The sequence below is a fragment of the Topomyia yanbarensis genome, chromosome 2 (assembly GCF_030247195.1).
Source record: "Topomyia yanbarensis strain Yona2022 chromosome 2, ASM3024719v1, whole genome shotgun sequence".
Lineage (NCBI taxonomy): Eukaryota > Metazoa > Arthropoda > Insecta > Diptera > Culicidae > Topomyia > Topomyia yanbarensis.
This window is the reverse complement of record NC_080671.1, coordinates 197992826-198011746: the sequence shown is the minus strand read 5'-3', so window position 1 is coordinate 198011746 and position 18921 is coordinate 197992826. Positions and strand designations below refer to the sequence as shown.

The following is an 18921-nucleotide window of genomic DNA, read 5'->3' as shown; positions in this document are numbered from 1 at the left end:
CTAAATGGTCCAGCCGAAGGCATATGATTACGGACGTGACCAATTCATGTTCGCATGAGAACGTGCGCAGAGCAGAACAATTTCAGTGAAATCAGTTGATAGCTGACATCCTCCTGTTTTGAGCTATCACCTTTGCGGACGAATATCAATTCAACACTAACATCAATTCACTTACCGAATGATTTCGATCAAGCAAAAAAATTGGAAAGCGATGATAGGGGGTATAAGATGGAATGTTAAACCAAGGTTGGGCCAACATCTGGCAATGTTGGACCGATATCGGACCAGTGTCAAACCAATGTAGGGTTTATGTCGGCCAAAAATCGGATCACTGTCAGACAAACGTAGGATCAATGTCGAACGGTATGTTTGACCAATAACGTGAAGTTGTTTGAAATATCCCTTCGCTGGCAGTCAATGTCAGTGAATGATGCATTCAACTGAAAGTTCAGTACAATGAGTGATGGTTCAGTTTGTTCGCCTATCAATTTCACTTGTTTTGATACAACTGAACTGATATTGTCCAGCTCTGAACGTGCGTATGTATAATGGCACTAAAGACCGTGTTTATAAATTGGTAGGTCTTAAAATGTTCACTTAGTTACAGAGGTGTTTTAGTGCTCTCGAGATAGCGAGATAGCGGATAATCGCAATTGTATATTTGCGTGTGCAAAAGAATTTTCGAAGATGATAATCGTAACATAAATGTAATTCTGTGTATTGCTTTATTTAGACATCGACAATTGGTAATACATTTAATGTGATTACTGATTACACAAAAAGCTGTGTAATTATGCATCATAGCCAAGGCAATGCTGCTCAAAGCAACGACTAGAAAGGGGAGCAACGTGAATAGCTAATTGATTTCCAATGTTGAATATGATGCAATATAATGCAGTTTTGCTAGATTTTTTGTGATTATCGTTGTAATTGTTTTTAAGCGGAATAGCATATTTCTTCAGAATATGATACTTTAGAGAGTTTACTTATCTTTAAGGGGTTCCTTCTCATCTGCATCATTCTCTTTCGCCATTAGCAGCAACTGAAGCATCAACATAGCCTGTACCTTGTCCAGCGGATCTAATACACCTCGTTGTAACCATTTGGGTATCGTAGTTCTAGCATGACTAAATCCTAGTTTGTTCAAAATATAATCAATGCCGTACGGCTCTATTGATTTACCCGCCCACGAGAGGAGCCTGCAAAATATACGAAATTAGGTTTGACAGATAATGAACAATTATAATTACTATACCTGACAGTTGGTTCTAAATGCCACGTCTTGCAGTCAAAATGTCGCCAATCGGTTCGCATCAAAAGCTCGATGTCAGATTTGTCTATATTTATGTTTACATGTTTTGAGTTGCTGGATTTGTTATCCGAGCGATTCTTGGAACCAGAAGCGCCATCAGTAGGACTAGTAGCACTACCATTTGCAATAGTTTGACTGGATGACAAATCTTGGGGAGATGGTGCACATACGTTGGAATTACTCTTAACAGACTTTAGGGAAGAGGTGTTCGAAGGAGTCGGCGAAGGTGATTGGGCCGGCAAGGGATTTGGTGACGTCGCTCTTGCACTTGTAATTGTCCCAAGCTTAAACAAAAACATAACATTACAAAAAATAATCGAAGAACCAGAAAAAAATATTCAAGCTTACCACTCTTTCCTTCTCTCTTAAATACGACATGATGAGATCATGCAAAAAGAAGAATGCATCTGCATCGACGGTGACAAATATGTGATCTTCGAATTCAGTAATGAAACTGCATTCGACAGTTGGTTTTTCTTCTAAAATGATTGTACCATAAAACAATATCGATTACCTACAGGCTGGAAAAAAAGGACTTACGTGACACATCCGGTGTTGTGACGCCTTGAAGATGCTCAGTCTTGAAGTGTAGTTGAAGGCTAGGTAATGCGAATATAACTTCTCTGTTATGGTTGGGATCCTGCAATTTGGGGTGCGCGGACGTTCCTGCGGATGTTCCTCTAGCACGTTCAATTGAGTTAGTGTGATGCTCCTTATCACGTTCTAACACTGGGAAGCGATCTACCGCTATTTAAGGAAAAAGCATCGTTAGGTTCTCCCATTGGCACTTTTTTCAGTAGTATGTGTCTAGCTTTATAACTTTGTAGCATTTCTTAATTGATTATACGAAAATTGCAAAAATAAATTTGCGTGAATATTTTTATTTTCTATGAAGTAGACTTTATAGAATTGAATGATAATAGAGGTGTATATTGCAAAATGGTACACAATGTTCTCAACGGATTGACAAAGTTTACTTACCATCAATTTCGCTGTTAGCGAATGCGTAGTGGAACCATTCGTGCAATGTTTTAAACTGAGGAGGAAAGATAACATTTCTCGACATACGCACAACCGTTGCATTGGAATGGTGCTGTGAAGGTTGTAGAGTGTTCATTCCTAGGCCGAATGTAAGCGTTTGAATGACATGGACCTCTTCAGAAGATTCCACGTGCTGTGCTTCAGTGGCGAAGTTGATGCATGGTTCTTTGAGGCTAAATAGAGCCCATGATTTGGATTTAAAGTTGATACCATGGAAACAAGCCAAAGATATGTTCTTGCCGCGCAATTCCATCGTGCCTCCCAATACTGTACCAATGTTTGACAATGGAACCCCCAATGTCGAAAGCCACAGACCTTCGGTTTGCTTAAGAGGACGCTGCCAGTGACGATGATGACGAGTGTCGTGCATGGTTACATCGCGTTCGACCGCTTGTGGAACTGGAGTTGATGAACTTTTTTTGGCAGAGTCCCGTCGCCTCACGCTAGAACGATTGTTTACTGTTAGTCGAGGTTCTAAGTTGGAGAAAACGCGCTTAGAAGATTTGAACTGTTGCGAGAAAAACTCCTCTAATTTGTAGAACATTTTCAGAATGTCGACTGTTGTAGATTTTGAAATCATCATTTGTAGTTGGTCCCAGGAAAGATCACCATGCAATAATATAATAGCAGGATAATTCGTTGGGAGCGTGTTGCTGAAGTCATGATCCTTCGAGAACTTCCACTCATCTCTTAGTTGTGCACTAAACGAACTGATTCTGGTCATTAGAACACTTGTTCCCATGTAGTCAAACTTTAGTTCCAGAGCAAGAAACTTTATTCCAACTTTATGATCCGGCTCACAACCGGGGTCTTCTCTGATGTGAACAAACGTGTCTATTTTGCTCAGTTCAATTGTGCCTCCCACAATACCTCCCTTTGCATCGAGTGATGACCCTCCAAGACCAATACCAAAGTACATATTTTTGTGGCCGGTACTGCCAATGCTTAATCTTCCATCGCTTTGGAAGGCCTTTGTAAGCCAAACGATATTTCCCATCACATTTCCCATGTTCATCTGCACATTCAACTTGGTAAAGTTTACTGCGAACAACACTAAAGTTTCCCAGGAGGTTATCTGATTTACATCTGAAGGAGACGTGTTAGAATCCATACTAGATGACTTCTGATCTTTCAGTTTTGCAGTTATGGACGAAGAGCTTGTACTTCCAAAATTATGTTTTGAAATATCGCCTTCTAAATTCAGCTTCAGTTTATCTCGGCTTAACATTTCAGGCGGAAGATCCTCAGACATTTTTGTACTACTATCCTCAGATACACTTTCCAAATCGCACATGCTAACTTGTGGCACACTCAAATCACCCAGAAACATCCTACGGACAATGCTCCTGCGATACCACGCTTTGGGAAAGGCCAAAATCTCTGTCAACCGTCGCATGTCATATTTGAATGAGGCAGAACCAATGTCAACTATAGTCGAGAAACGAATAATTGCTTTCGATTGATCAGACAGCTTCCTTGTCATTCCAGTATCACAGTAGTTGATCTTTTTTGATCGCGTTATGTGAAACTTGACAAACTCTACGTTTATGCTTAACGAATCTTTTCGTTCGCTATCAGCCAAGGGGCTGAATTGATGAGATTCCTTAAGATTTGTTTTCTTGCCACCGTATGGATGAAAAATGTACACGTTAAAATCCGCCAAGCATCCTGTTATACTTAAGCCACCAGCTGATTTTCCTTCGGTTTCACTTGTACCTAGGGATGCGGAGTCTTCCTCATGGCGGTTTGAGCTGAAAATTATATCCAAACTCGGAAGTTGTAGCATACACTCGACGCGTGAAACTGGTAAACACGAGAAACGAAACGTTGACGGTTGCATGTGGAAGTAAACTACGACATCCACGGGAAAGCTTGCATATGCTGCATAGTTATTTTCTAACATTTGTAAATTAACTGGATTCGAAGGAGCGGAGAGTGTTCTCGACGGGATCGGCTCGAGAGTTTGTTCTAGGAATTCGAGAATATGTGGTGAAATGATTGTTTCCTCGGGAATGCTCTGCAGGGTCATCCATGCAAACAATGTAGCTCGTTTTGCACCGTGCCTTCGAACAATTCCAAATGGATCGCTTGTACTTAATCGTGGGGAGGCATCGTCACCAATAATCTTTGATTGGTATTGCAATTTGACATCCAATCCGGGTATGTGGAAAATGGTCAAATCAACCAAAGCAGTATAGGGAGAGTTGTATCTGTATCTAGATTTATCCTTATTTCTTCTTTGGGGAATTGGACTTCCCCAGTCTGTTCCAAAGCTTCTCTCTCGTTTGTGATGTTTAACTGTGCTGCTTACACTAGTAGACATTTTTTCGTCAGTAATATCTTTTGTATGAAGAACACATTTACCAGAATTGACTAGTACTTTGATATCTAACTCAAAATCAATGTTTGGTTCTTGCTGTTTCTGTGGGTGATTAGGACTCTTCTTGCGGAGCTCCACTTGCTCGCCGTCGATTTCTAGCAAATGGGGTACATCCGATGAAATCGATCCCGTATCGTATCGCTGCCAGTCGAAGCCGGAGTCGCAATATGCTACATCAGTATCAGCACTGGGCAGCGACGATTGGCGCATTGATTCCGCTAAGGTAACGCGATTAGTTTGCGGTATCTTTACTCTCAGGGAAGTGGTTCGGGATGGACCCGAAGTTGGAGATTCCTGCAAACTATTTAACAGTCCGTCATTTCCGCCAAGTTCAGTTAAAGCAATATAATCGTGCGCCTCGAGTAGGCCCTCTTTGGTAGGGGATGGAGCGATGAACGAACGCGAGCGGTTGGTGGATTTCAGAATCGATTTGCGAATAGTCGGGCGCTTCCATTTCTGAAAAAGTAGTAAAAATATTTTCATTAGAGATTATTTAAGTAATATGACTATAAAGTTTTTAATGATTTTAGATATAGCGTAAGTTGTTAAACCGCATATAGCATGCGAGAAAGGGCCCCCTTTGACATTACGTCATTTGACACAACAGTTACGGTGAAAATTAATAAACCTTCTGGCATAATTACAACATTATTCATTAAGATGCTACAAAGGAAGTAATGGTTGAGTCAGAAGTAGCAGGAATCAATTTAAACTATTTTTAGTTTCACTTGAGAAATAGACAACTGTGCATTTTTATGTTCACCCATTTTTCAACTCTCAAAATTGGTCAATTGCAATTAGTTATTTTAGATGGAAGTGAACGAACAGTGCTATCTCCGAAAATGTGTCTGTGGCGTTGCCCCATTAGGCTGTAGAATTTTGTGATTCGTTGTGTTGTTGATCAATAGTTCAATAATCCGCCGTCGGAAAAACCGACCACACGCAAGCAAACTAACCGTCGGATGAAGTAACAGGTATTCGGCAGTCGTAAGTGCCAATCAACCTGTGATCCATTCGTTCCCCGTTATGCTCACACAAATGCGCAACTTCTCCCGAATATCGCAAGCCATAGGACAACTATGCGATTATGGGCAGTGGGCGGCTCAAAATTGTGCCAAATGATTTTACTTCTCGCCAAGTTTAACCCTTAAATGCAAAAATTTCATTTTTCCTTGATACTCGTTTTTTGGCTTGGATACGATATATACTGCCGCTATACGCATAAATGTCCCATGTGCTATGGGATTCCCTATAAACATGGGACAATTATGCGTAGAGCGGCTGTATACCTCTCGTTCAGGCTTTTTATCACAAAATTCGGTATGTTGCCAAATGGCAACAGTATGCATTTAAGGGTATGTCTGGTTCCCTGAAGGTAAAGAAAAATATGTCAAATAATCGGTGTTAAGTCAGACCGGACTAAGTGACATCGCATTCATTTAAAAAAACGAGTTTAAAATTTGAATCGCAGCATCCTTTACGTTATAATTCGAAATTAACTTTTGTCATAATTCTTACTTATTATAACATTTTTCAAATTTGGCAAATGTCGAATGTAGCTAAAGAGATTCTTTATCCAGTGGTGTTATTATCTTATTTTTTTAGATTCTGCAATTTAGTCCGGTCTGACTTAACACCGATCAAATGACCTCCAATATGATCATTTCTCTAAATTATATTACATGACCGTTATGCCAAATGACTCTCACTTAACGCACAATTAGAATTTATGCTAAATGGCGTTAAGCCAAATGACCTTTACTCTGGAGATAAACATAATTTAACCAAATAACCTTCAGTGTAATCAATTCTCAAAATTAAGACAAATGACTATGATGCCAAATGATTATTATGCCAAATAACCGTTATGCCAAATGTGCTAAACGCTTCTATGTTAAACGACCTTATACCAAATGACCCAGACCCAAGCTTACAATTCGTGATATTTGTATTGTAACAGTCAATCGACTGCTAACATAAATAGGACAATGTCCGACATAATTTCCAAATAATAAAACATCACCTTCTCATGATTTCAAAAGCGTTAAAATATACTGTGGCATTACTGACATCATTTGCGTCAGCTCAGATGTCAATTTGAGCAACCGTTAATCGAAGGAATACGTAAGTCGAATGAAGCGACACAACATTTGCGCATTTTCTGGAAGGGAGGGGTGTTAAATGTAACTTTCTTTACTCCGACACAATCACGCATAAGTTGGCGAACTGACCCATGCCTAACGAGCTTAAGTAGTTTATTGGGGGAGATACACCAATCGAAGGAGATGTCGCACCTTCCATGTTTCGTGTATAGAAGCGTTTCATCGTGGTATTAGTTGAGATGAGTTTGTCTAGTTGAGTTTGTGTAGTGCATCCCTTAACCTGACTAGTTGGAGACGATCTAAGGGTCCCTAAGGACTTGAAAGCAAAAGAAGAAATTATGAAATGTACTTTCTCTTACCTGAAGCATGTCTCTGCGGAAATATTTATAGCAAATAGCCTGTAGCTCTTGCAATCTTCGTTCCTCGTTCTCGATTGTTTTGCTTGAGGCTCCAAGCGTACGCAAGTCATTCACCGTTTTTGTCTGTTCAGCTATTTCATTCTCCATCAGTAAGGAACGTTTTTTCGGATCCATAGAAGTGTCGAATAGAAATGACGGTAATGAATCCACTGACTTACGTCCTTTTGCAACAAATTCCTGCGATGTTCGATTATCTTCAGAATGATCTGCATCGTCGCTATCTTGCGTGTCAGAGGAGATTGGTTCTTCATCCTCTGAACCCGTCAGCATGGTCAACGTATGCCCTAAAGCAGACAGCTGTTTACCGATGTTCACATCCAGATGAATATCTACACCTTCCATTTGCCACTTTACGTTTAGGAACCACTTGGCATTATCTGGATGCTTAGCTGCAATTGTCCGAGAGCAGACATCATATGTTCCTTCTGAAACTACGCACAAGTTCATAATATTAGCATCATTCATGTTAGGCTTCCAATCGTCTAGTGATGAGTCAAAATCTTCGGCAAAACGAAGACACAACCCAACAAACTTTCCATTCGACACCAATGACCCACAACTACAGGCAGAAATGATAGTGTTTTCCAACGTGATAACTACTGCTCCTTTCTGCTCATAATCTCCCACCGAACGATTTGCTCCCCAGAGCTGTGCGGGTTGGTTTAGTGGTACACATATTCCCATATCTTCTACCGTTAATTGGAGGAATAGTGTGGATAAATTGGCGGTTGCTAAGTGTTGACTAAATTTTTCAAATGGAACTTTCTCGAATACCTGTTGTGTCGCCATAAGAACTTCTTTATTCAAATTTGCGCGTTTTTCCGTCCAATATTCGTATGCGTTCTTGTAGTTTAACCATACAAGAATTGCTTTGTCTACGGCAATAGGTTGCACGTACATCAGTGGTCGCTTTAGTGTAATCAAAACAAGTTCTTTGTCGTCATTCAACATCTCATCCTGGAAGGCGTTTCTGAGACCAATCGTGGTATTGAAAAATGCATATTGCTGAAACTCTGGTTCAGCTTCGTCGAATATTACGTTCTTGATTATTTGACCTAAAGACAGATTGAGATCGATTTGTGCTTTGCCGAATAATTTGGTATTCGATACATCCGCCAAGTTTTTCACGCGGTTCGAGAGATGTAAGTCCAACTGCCCAGTTTCGAATCTTACTGCCGAATTACATGGCGTTGTTGCGGTGAGCTGTATTCGCTTAACTCTAATGTTTAGAGAAAACAAAATTCTTTTAATGTGTGATCCGTTTTCATCATCTTCCAACCATATGGGAACAGGTTTCTCTCCTCCGTACACCTTCTGCACAACCTCGTTGACCTCTTTCATAAACACCTTTTGTACAAAAACTAAATGGTTCAACAAATCCGTCGAGAGACATCGTTCAAATACACCAATCTCAGCTGAAGCTGCCAAATAGCCCCCTTGGCGAAGCACAACCCCATCTATGGGAGCTTCTTCTGAAGAACTTTCCGGGACGTACTCTGCGCTAACATGCACTGGGGGCAAAGCAATACATGCCTCCGAAGGGAGGTTAGTCTCGGTAGTCTGTACCTTAGTCGTAAAACTGAGTGAGTGATTGGGCAAATCTATGGTGAATTTGGCCTTGCCGCCTGTAACGCCGGTGGACGTGACTTGGTCCATCTTGTACTGAGCTTGCAAAGAAGGTAAGAGAGCCGCTGTCACCGACAGGCTTTGTAGGATAATATTAAACTGCATGACAAGTGGTTGCAGCAATCCGCTTGGGTTACCAGCATTTGATTTCGCTGTGGAAACGTTTTGTTTACATATATTGGGGTGCTTATCACGCGCTTCTCGCAAATGATGTAACGGAGATTCAGGTTCTTCATTTTGACGAGCTAGTCTCGCAGAGCTCCGAGTCACACGCAATTCCTGAAGTGTTGACGAGATTTGCTTGGAACCACGAGTCATCATTCCATGAAGGGCTACTGGATGCTGCGGGATATCAATATTCACAATCCCGATAGAGAGTAAGCCGTTATTTTTGTCTTTTCCTTTGCGGGTAATACTGGAATACAATGTTTGACTTTTGCCAATAGTTATCTTGACGACGGTTCTGAAATGAAATAATGGGAATCGTCCGAAATTTGCTATTGAATCTTATTCCATCATCACTTCAGATCAAATAAATGCAATCACAATACTTACTGTTGATTAGGAGGCACACCCTCGAGTAGCACTATCATGGCACGTCCGACCTGGCCAGTCAGGGAGCATTCCAATGACGCCGGGCGGGACTTTTTTCGCCATGTAGTGCTGCTGTGAAGAGCGGTAATTTCTGCTTCAAGTTTCAGACCACTAAGCGTTGCGAGTAGTCTCGTACGGTGAATTTTAGCCACCCCAAAAACTACCAAGCGGGTTCTCTCCTGAGTCACGACACCGACATCTTTCGGCATTTGAGTACCCGATTTCAAGTCGACGGTATCTCGAGTAGTGCCGCCTTTAGAATCCGGGAGTAAGTTGTATTTACGTGCCTTGATTTGCCCAATGGCATCTGGAGACAGAGACACCCTGCAATGATTAAAATGTGAGTGAGGTATTTAGCAGTTGTCATTTGTTGTTTGAACGAACGTCACCGAAGGCATTTGTAAGTTACATACACCGAGTGCGAAAGTATGTGGACTTAACTTTAAGTTGGTTTGTACACGAACTGCATAAATTCGGGAGTTGACTCCAATTTAGCTCCTTTAGCGAATATAAGCATATTGGCGTGATAGCCAAATAAGTTTCGGTTAATTTTTGTCCTTATCAGTAAAAACAAAACTTTTGCACCATCAGGACATCAGTATCTACCAGTCGTTTGAACGTGCATGTCCCGTGCTAAGTCACTTTACGCTTATTCGGGCACGCCGAAGGCACAGGTGATTCGCATTTTATGAAAATGCGGTATAAGACAGAGGGTTAAGTCGTTGGGAAACTCTAAGCTTGCTCATATGACCCTATTCCACGCTTTTCCAAAACTTTGTTCCTTCACCTCCTTGCTCTTCCTTGAGCAAATAATACAATAATATGAAAATACTTCGCTCCTTCCAGTTCCTTACTAATTGAATGTCGTTACAACATAAAAAGTGCAGGAAAGAGGATTATTAGGTCATTATTGTAGTTTCAGCAGCAGATGTCTTTCGCATTCATAGATGTTAGATATATCTAAAAGGTGTATAGAATCAAATTGTATCACCACAAAAAGTTATTTAAAATTTATCCATTCAACCGATCGTTTTCAAACTTTCAGGGAATAGAATACAATATATTATTAAACTTTTTCCAACTTCATATTATTCACATCCATATCCAAATGCACGCACATTTCTCTTAACACTGTCGTCTTGTACAACTTTGAGGCTAACTTGTTTCTGTGGAAATTCCTTTTTTTCCTCATTTCTGCTTCCGGTTTCACTTTCTTACGATGCTTCTGGAGTCCCGCTTTAAGATGGCCCAGTATTTCTCAATTGGCTGGAACGCTTGGGTCATTTAGATTTGATACGAAATTACCTCCTCAGTCTTCTAGACCTCTAAAAAACTTTCGAGTAATGACTCGAGAATAAATCCGACTACAAAAGCACAGGACCATCGTGAGACCTCATGAAGGCGCAAATCCCCGACTACATACGGGGAACGTGCCATTTAAGCCAATATATTCTAATTCTTGGTTCTGAAACCTCAGGAATTGAAATTAGACGCTTTTGGAAGGCACCTCTCAAGTATACTTGCCCATTCACCGTTTCGGGTTACGAATGGAGTGCTCGTCTTTCAACGCGATCAAATTGCCTATCAAATCATTTATTTTTTGACAAGCTCAAGACATCTGCTTTCTAGCTCCCCACAAGACGTCAAAGTTTTGACGAGCAGTGAAGAAAAGGAGCCCAAAAAGCTACCGGAAATCTGCGTTCACAAAAGTCTCGTGATCGATAATGAGATAATGCGGTTAGTCACCAGCTGAGTGTAGAGATTCCGCGCACGTGATTTCGCCATTGCATTCTGCCGTTCATCGTGATACAGCTTTTGAGCTTTGAATGTGTGTAAATCTTCATGTTTTCTGTATCTTGCATAAAAGTTCTGCTTGCATGCAATTATTTCATCCGTCTCTCTCTCGCATGTGATTTTGCACACAACATGGAGATCCATTTTGGGTACGTTTCTATTCTATTGACGGTCAAACGATCATTGTACCGCTCGACATACGACTTACCATTCCCAGCTTCTTGTTAATGGCACGGCACTGTGAACTAATTTCGCCAAAAATATCAATACACAGACTTGCGGAGACAAAAACAGGAAAACTAGCAACCATGAATGTAAACTGGTATCACGGAAGGTCCCATATAATTTGGATTCCGTACGCTTGTTATACTGCCGTTATACGTAGTAGTATACGGTCGCGAGTATCGACAGTATATGAGTGGAAGCTACCGGAAAAAATAAACAATTCTTTAAAACGATCGTCCACTTCGAATTTATCATTCACAGTGTAAAACTCCTGTTCTAGTATTTGTTGAAAGTCATCTATGTCGTATGTTTAGGCGATGGTCAGCTGTTGTCGCTCTCGTCACCAATTTTTAGATTCTATTTAGTGCAATAATTTAAGCGTCCTCATTTTATTACAGTCAAAATTACATATATTTTGTCGTATGTAATTTTAAATTTTAAATTGATTTAATGGCATTGGAAGGGAACACGTATCCGCCGGTTACTAGGAAGCTAATCCACTGGGTATTCAATGCCCGTGGGAATACGCATGGTCTTGTCTGAGTGAATGATAACTTTTGAACAGGCATTGCATTTATCGCTCATATGAGTAAATGCGCCCGGATAGTTTGCTACTGCGGCAATAAAAACTCACATTTTCACACGAAAAGTTATTGGCACTCACACAACTTCTCCGGATAAATACAACGTGTTATTTCTCCGCATAAATAAAACAGCCGGAGAATGAGTGAATGAGTTTATCACGGTATCCTTTTTTCGCTCGCTGCTTTCCTGCCGTTATTCCAAAACACGAAAAAACAAGTCTATCATATTTCTTTGCCGCTTTTCTTTGTAATTAAGTGTATTTTTTGAAGTTTTTGTTGATTTCCACGAAATTAAATTTTTATCACCTTCTCCGGTGAGAAGGAAAAAGTCAAATAAATTTTATCCGGAAAATCATTCTCACGCTATTTGTGGAGACGGAGAATTTTGCGACCCATCTTATCTCGGAAAAGTTGGACATCGGATAAGCTTCTTCTCGCGTGAGTGAGAGAGAATTACAATGCCTGCTTTTGAATTATGTATGACGGCTCGAATAATTAGAACATAAGAATCAATCGTCCGCGGAGAAAGAAACCAATACATACTTGTCATTTCATTTCTTACAATAATACCAAATTTCATGCACGATAAATAATGTGTGTGTTGCGAAATGTTCAATTATATAGGTATTTCGACAAATATTTCGAGGCACTAAAAGTAATCGCATTTCATTATATTGTATTGTTTTTGGAATGTCGTGTTTCGCCGGAATGAAGAAGCAAGGAACACTAAAATTGTTCACCTGTCCTTTGATTCAAATAAACATAAGTAACACTCCCGACTGCTGGCTGTCCAGAGCTGAAGTTACTTATTTTTTACAAACCGAGCATTTCAAAATTAATTCAACAAACGATAATCCGATCATAAATTCTCGGCACCTACCTAGAGCAATAAACATGATCGTACGACTTATCAATGTGAATCCAGATTTGTGTAACTCCTTACTCCATCCTTTTAAAATAAACCCCTTCCCGTGACAAACGTGGTGATGCAGAGGTATACACGGTTTCCATAACAACGTTTGTTACACTAACATTCCTTTCCTTACCCGAGGACTGTAAAGACGTGACCAGCGCCGTTATTGGCACTTCAAAATATGGAACTTTCGAAAGATGCACATTGAGGATAGATAGCTACTCCCAGGCTCCATTCGTTGATTCTCGGTGCAATTTCGCTAGTTCTTGTCATTTACGGAGTAGCAATTACGAATTTTACGGCCACCATGCTCATACAAAGTCAGTTATGTCGTATGTTTCTTCATCCATCACATAGCAGTATCTAATCAACTTTGTGAAACACCGATCTTTTTACCAATATCACGTGTTCAAACGTTGGAATTTCTGGTGAAATTATCTATTATGTTTCCCTCCCTTTTCTTACCCATTGCTTCGGATTTCCTACTTGTTCCATGCTGATTCCTCGATCCTTTTTTATCTGGATCCTTATCCAGTTTATCTGGATCATTGATCCTTTGTAAAACTAGCATAGAACAGCAGGTTTTCAACATTTGTTTTTCCAAAGCGCATCCCTAATTGGCACTACCATTACTGTTCAACGTGAGAAATATAGTGTTATTTGTAAGCGTTGCAATCATTTTTGCCTTTATCAATAGAAAGGTATTTTACAATACACAAGCAGGTGGCTAATCGACCATGTTCTGAAAGACGATTGACGTTTCTCGGATGACAATAAAATTATTCGGGGCTGGTAGAGTAGTTGGTAAATCGAGTGCCTTGTATGCAGCTCACATGTTCGATTCTCTACCCCGCACATAGGGTACTTTTTCTAAAGAAATTTTTCAAACCTGAAAAAGAGGTGAATGACCTAACCCTAAGGTTAAAGCCTCCATAATCAAAAACAAATTGAGTAAGCTTCAATAAGCTGAATAAGGATTGACGCATAACTGTGAATTAACTCACTCTAACATAAAGGCGAAACGTTATTCGAATGTCAAAAATCGACAAAGCTAACGAGAAGGCCGGAATCCCGACCGAACTTCTAAAAGTGCGGAGAGACCGGTCGCTCGAAGCAATCCACTGCGCAATCGGGACGATGTGGATGGAATAAGTAAAGCCTTCGGATTTGTTGGAATGTCTGTCTGCATTTAAGTTATAAATTCTCCAGCCTCCGAGAGTCTGAGCAGACTGATAAAGCTGATTGATATGGAATTGGATAGGTGAACATCAAGCCATGTTTGTGACATTAGGTTGGATTATAGCAAGGGGATGCCACTACAACAATGGATAAAAAACTGTTCAGTGTGGCTCTTATATGTTTCAACGTTTGAAAAAATCATTCCTAACCTAAAAAACAATGAAAACTTACCGATGCGAAATAGTTTTCGTTTCCGGCATAGCCGAATATAAATCCAGCAGGTGGTAGATGGTTTTCCAGCACTTCGGCGTGTCCAGTATGCTATGGATCGGTCCGGTGAATGTCGATCGGTCGAACGGTGCCGTGTAATCTACAAAAGCTTCATTTACATTGGGTCCTGCGATGGCCGTTAGTGTAGGATTGGGAAACGGCAGGTTTTGGTTGCCGTGTGGCAGGATTGTGTTTTTTGGTTTGGATTTCGAAAGAAAAATCATTGAAACATTTAATGCTTACTGTTCCTGGTTTCAGACTCTCAATAAAGCATGAAGTGCACACGATGAGCTTGCTGTTTTCTTTTTTAACGGGTTTATATATTATATATTTTACATAACTAAAATAGATCAAATGCAATGACAGAAAGAAAAAAATCAGAAACAATATGTAGAACAAACTCTTTAACTTCCGGCATCTGGTAGGGCATATTTTTGTTTTGACCCCAAAAATTGGAAGATTGAACTTGAAAAGTGACAGCTTAAAGTGGAGAAATGAGAAATGATAGGCTAACAATGAGAAATGAAAGGTGAACAACGCGGCAGCTAGCGTTTAGATTTTTCCCTACCGCCAAAAGATTAATTCTCCGCATTGAAGAACGAAGCAAGCTGAACCGTTGATGTTCATCCCCAATATCTTAACAGACCACGAGCGCAACTCTAACCAATGTAATTTATTTGGCACATCATTGCAATTTGATCTCTTAACCACACAATAGCCGTCTTTCACGATTTCATTTTCTAGGACAATCATTTAACCCATAAATCCAGAACTTAAGGTTGAACGGAGAATCTCACGAAATTGTAGTACTTCGTAGTATTATCAGGTCAACCTTAATGGCACAATGTATTCTAAAATCTCTATTAATATAAAATTAGGCGCAAGTAAGCTTGATGAACGCTAGTCATTGTAGCATAAATTTTGAGGACAACTGATTAATGTATGTTGCGCTATTAGTACTGCTACTTGTAGGTGCAAAATGTGACTCCTGTAGAATGCCATTACGCATCGGACAAATATGCGTATGACGGTAGTAAATGCCTAACGAGTTGAAAATGATAGAGATTTGCTCAATTAAGCTGTCAAAACTACGATCAACTGAGTAATACTCATACTGCAATATATTCTAAATCTCGTCCTATCAAAGCATTCATTGGTTGTTACAACACAGGATTGTGGATGTTTGGAAGATATTGACCAGAAAAACTATAACCTACCTCCACATGAACTCGATAATCCGGTAAGTGAATTTTTAGTTTCTAACGAATTCCTCGATAGTGCATCTGCAAAGGTCAACGCAGTGGGGCTCGCTTTGATCGGCGTCGTTACTGTTTCATTGAGATTCGTATAACCCAATTTACCCTTCACCGACTTGCTTGTACTTCTAAGCTTCTGAGCAAAGCTATGAGGCCTGTTGCGTGAACTTGGGGAAGGCGTGAGGGGAATCAACGGGCCCAAACTTGGCAACTTTGACCGACTAATTGAATGTCGCAATTCATGTCGGTAAGGAATGTCTTCGTTGAATTTGTCATACCGTTCATCTGCATAATCAAATATACCGTTTTCTATGTGCGACATCAGAGGCTCGTTTAGAGACCCCATTAAGGTTGGATCATTCATTTCAGACGCTGAAGACAAAGAAACATTGTTAATGTTAAACCCACATAACGTACAAACCTAAACTAGATTGATAACGTAACGTACATACCTAAACTAGACTCATCTTTTAAAGGAGCACTACGTTTGCCGTGGTCTGGATGATCACGCAGTTCGTTTTGAGCAGCTTTTACGTTTTGATACATGTTGGTAATTTGGTGAAGCAATCGCAGGAGAGGCATATTCACCTGTTGTGAAAGATGCTTCACATTCAAGCTAAAATTGATTACCGTACTGGTATGTTTCTTTAGCTGGCCCTTTGAAACATAAAGCATATGTTGTTTCGCATCATCGGGAAATCCATCTGTCATCTTCATCAGCTCTAATTCCACTCCGACGTGTTCGCATAGAAACGCTGGCTGTTCTGTGGGCATTATCAAGGAGAATTTGCCGTTGCCCTTTTTGCTTACTTTGGGCTTGGGTTTCTTAGAGTCACCTGCTTCACTGACCACAATATCAATGCGCATTGTTTCGAAGTAACAAACCAGTGACAAATTGGTACCAAGACTATCCAACGATGAAACATCCGAGCTTGACACGCTGTTAATCATTTGTTGCGGCATGACACCCAGACAAGTTAGCATCGGTTCAAAGATAAGATGAGCATCAAGAATTCGGTTACTCTCTTGAATGTATTTAATTGAATGAATTTCCGGTCGAATCTTTGCAGTTTGACGAGAATTCTGAAACACAAAACGTTAAATTAAGTTGTTCGGTCGAATCGTAGTAATACACACCTCAAGCTTCTCTTTATCCCGACTGTTTTTATTGTTTCCATTCTGTTGTTTTGCCATCCATGAGTAAAGATCTTCTTTGTGATTCGCAGGTGGCGTCCAAGGTTTGTCTAGTGAATCGGATGAACTGCACATCGACGGTAGCGAACCTTCCTTCAATGCACCATATTCAATTTGAGGATCATGTTTATCGAAAATGATCGGAAACATTTGCATGCTAGATCGTGAAGACGGTGCTGCTGGAGGAATAAAACTCTTTACCGAAGACTTCTTCCGTAGCTTGTTAGAGTTGTTAGTACTGGGAGAAGTGTTAAGGGAATCTCCAAGCTTGGTAACGTGAATCGGTACCGGTTCCTCGGGCACTTTTATTACTATTGGAAACAAACGGGGAAGGTGAAACAAAAATTGACTCCGTTCAAAATGTGTCAACATTTTTCATTAACAAAACCAGCGTAAAGCAAGGTTTAAAGCGTACACCCAAAACAAAAAGTCTAATGATCACACAAAAAGAATGTATTGACACAGATCAGAGAGGAAGAGACATAAGAATGATAAGCATGAACCGAAAAAAAATGCAATTGAATAACGATTGGATGAATTACCATGATGACCAGTTGCTGTTGCCTGTCGCTGATGAGCCTGTGCGCTTTGGCCAAGAAGCATAGTGCGCTCATTCTCCTCGTCAATCAAAGGATGACTTTCAATCATACCCACCGGATAGTTCTCAGCATCGATGTCATCCGTGTCTTCTGCATCCTGTGTAGGAATAGAAAAAAGCCGATGCGGAAATATAATGGCAGGACGGATGTATGCACTATAATCTCCCAATCTTGGAAAGAGAAACCTGATCTATTTCACAACCTATATTGTTATTAAAAATTCATTCTTTCAGAGCTGTTCAAACTGCTACAGCGCATGCAGAATGAGATTCTGTTCTTTTAGCTAAACATGATAGATTTTGTTTAATGGCTTCGATCTACTCAGATCGTAGTAATTGTTCTCAAAACTGCACGTTTTTCGTTAGCCATGCAAAAATTACCAATGAAAATATTGTTGAGTCCCACAAATCTATCTCGATTTCAGATAATTATAGGGGGCAATTATTTCCAAACGGGGTAAATTATTCTTGGTATTCATCGATAAATGGGTAATAATGAACCCCATTTACTACAAAGCGAAAGTCTTGGAGAAAATGTTTTCCCCAAATATGTGAGACCTCCATGAAGACCACTGTATATTCCAGCAAGACCACGCGCCAGGGCCAACCCACACAGTGAAACTGCTTCGAGCCTAGTGTAACAAAATATTTATTTTGCTGCTGTTTACCCAAATCAAAAGGCGAAATCCCACCAATATAAATATGTTATTGTAAGAGGGAAGAGATAAGGTGCAGACTCACCGGTAGTTGACGATCACATCTCGTGGGTCATCTTGGAACCAAGCAGATCACTGTGATGTCTCGTGGCTGGCAGTCGTTCTTCACCATACGTGCGCCTGCATAACGAGGCCGGCTGATGGAGAGGTGGGACGGTCTTGACTGCGTCGATTCGTTCACCGTCGTCGCCGGTGCGTTCGATGATAGCGCCAACTAATTGTAACCTGCGAGGTTAATTCCCGTTCAATGCTGCTCGACCTAACACGTCTTTCGGCCTCGTCGAAAGTTCCGGAACTTCCAAATCTTGCTTTTTTCGGGTCTCGGGAACACGAGCGCAGTTTTGTTGATGTCGCTGGCGATAAACAAAATTGTCTCCCGATCGCAGAGCGCACGGCTGAAATGTCTCCGTTATTTTCACCACACCGATGACCACCAGAACGATTGCGACGAGACCCAAGCAAAAGGGAATGGAAAAACTAGCCTTTTGATCCGGCCGAAGCAAGAATAGGCACACGTGCGCGTTCGTTTCGGCCAACCTAATTTCACTTCCGTCCACCACGAAACTTGCCGGACGAATCTCGCCTTTGTGGGAAAAAGGGCACCACTTTTGGCAATAGCGGTCGCACTACGGCCCGACCTCGACCGTTCACTCACTCGTGGCGTTTTTTCCTTTTGACGCCTCCCGTCGGGGAGCAATACCACCGCTCTCCGTCGACT

General features: G+C 40.7%; 1 protein-coding gene across 7 annotated transcripts in view; it reads right to left on the bottom strand.

Moving 5' to 3' along the window:
* Positions 1–708: 708 nt before the first annotated feature.
* The window catches only part of LOC131682612 (bridge-like lipid transfer protein family member 1), a 55887-nt gene continuing 37674 nt past the window's right edge, over positions 709–18921 (bottom strand). For 2 of the 7 annotated variants that reach the window (XM_058964228.1, XM_058964230.1), the window contains 12 exons: positions 17432–17585; positions 16833–17200; positions 16148–16778; positions 15657–16067; positions 14401–14566; positions 9436–9798; positions 7195–9343; positions 2294–5189; positions 1853–2059; positions 1661–1791; positions 1256–1596; positions 709–1199 (listed from right to left, as the gene is read on the bottom strand). In XM_058964228.1, coding sequence (XP_058820211.1) covers positions 983–1199; positions 1256–1596; positions 1661–1791; positions 1853–2059; positions 2294–5189; positions 7195–9343; positions 9436–9798; positions 14401–14566; positions 15657–16067; positions 16148–16778; positions 16833–17200; positions 17432–17585 — 8034 coding nt within the window. In that variant the 3' untranslated portion in view covers positions 709–982. The remainder of the gene's footprint in view (positions 1200–1255; positions 1597–1660; positions 1792–1852; positions 2060–2293; positions 5190–7194; positions 9344–9435; positions 9799–14400; positions 14567–15656; positions 16068–16147; positions 16779–16832; positions 17201–17431; positions 17586–18921) is intronic. The other 5 variants (XM_058964229.1, XM_058964231.1, XM_058964232.1 and 2 more) reach the window with 5 other exon arrangements.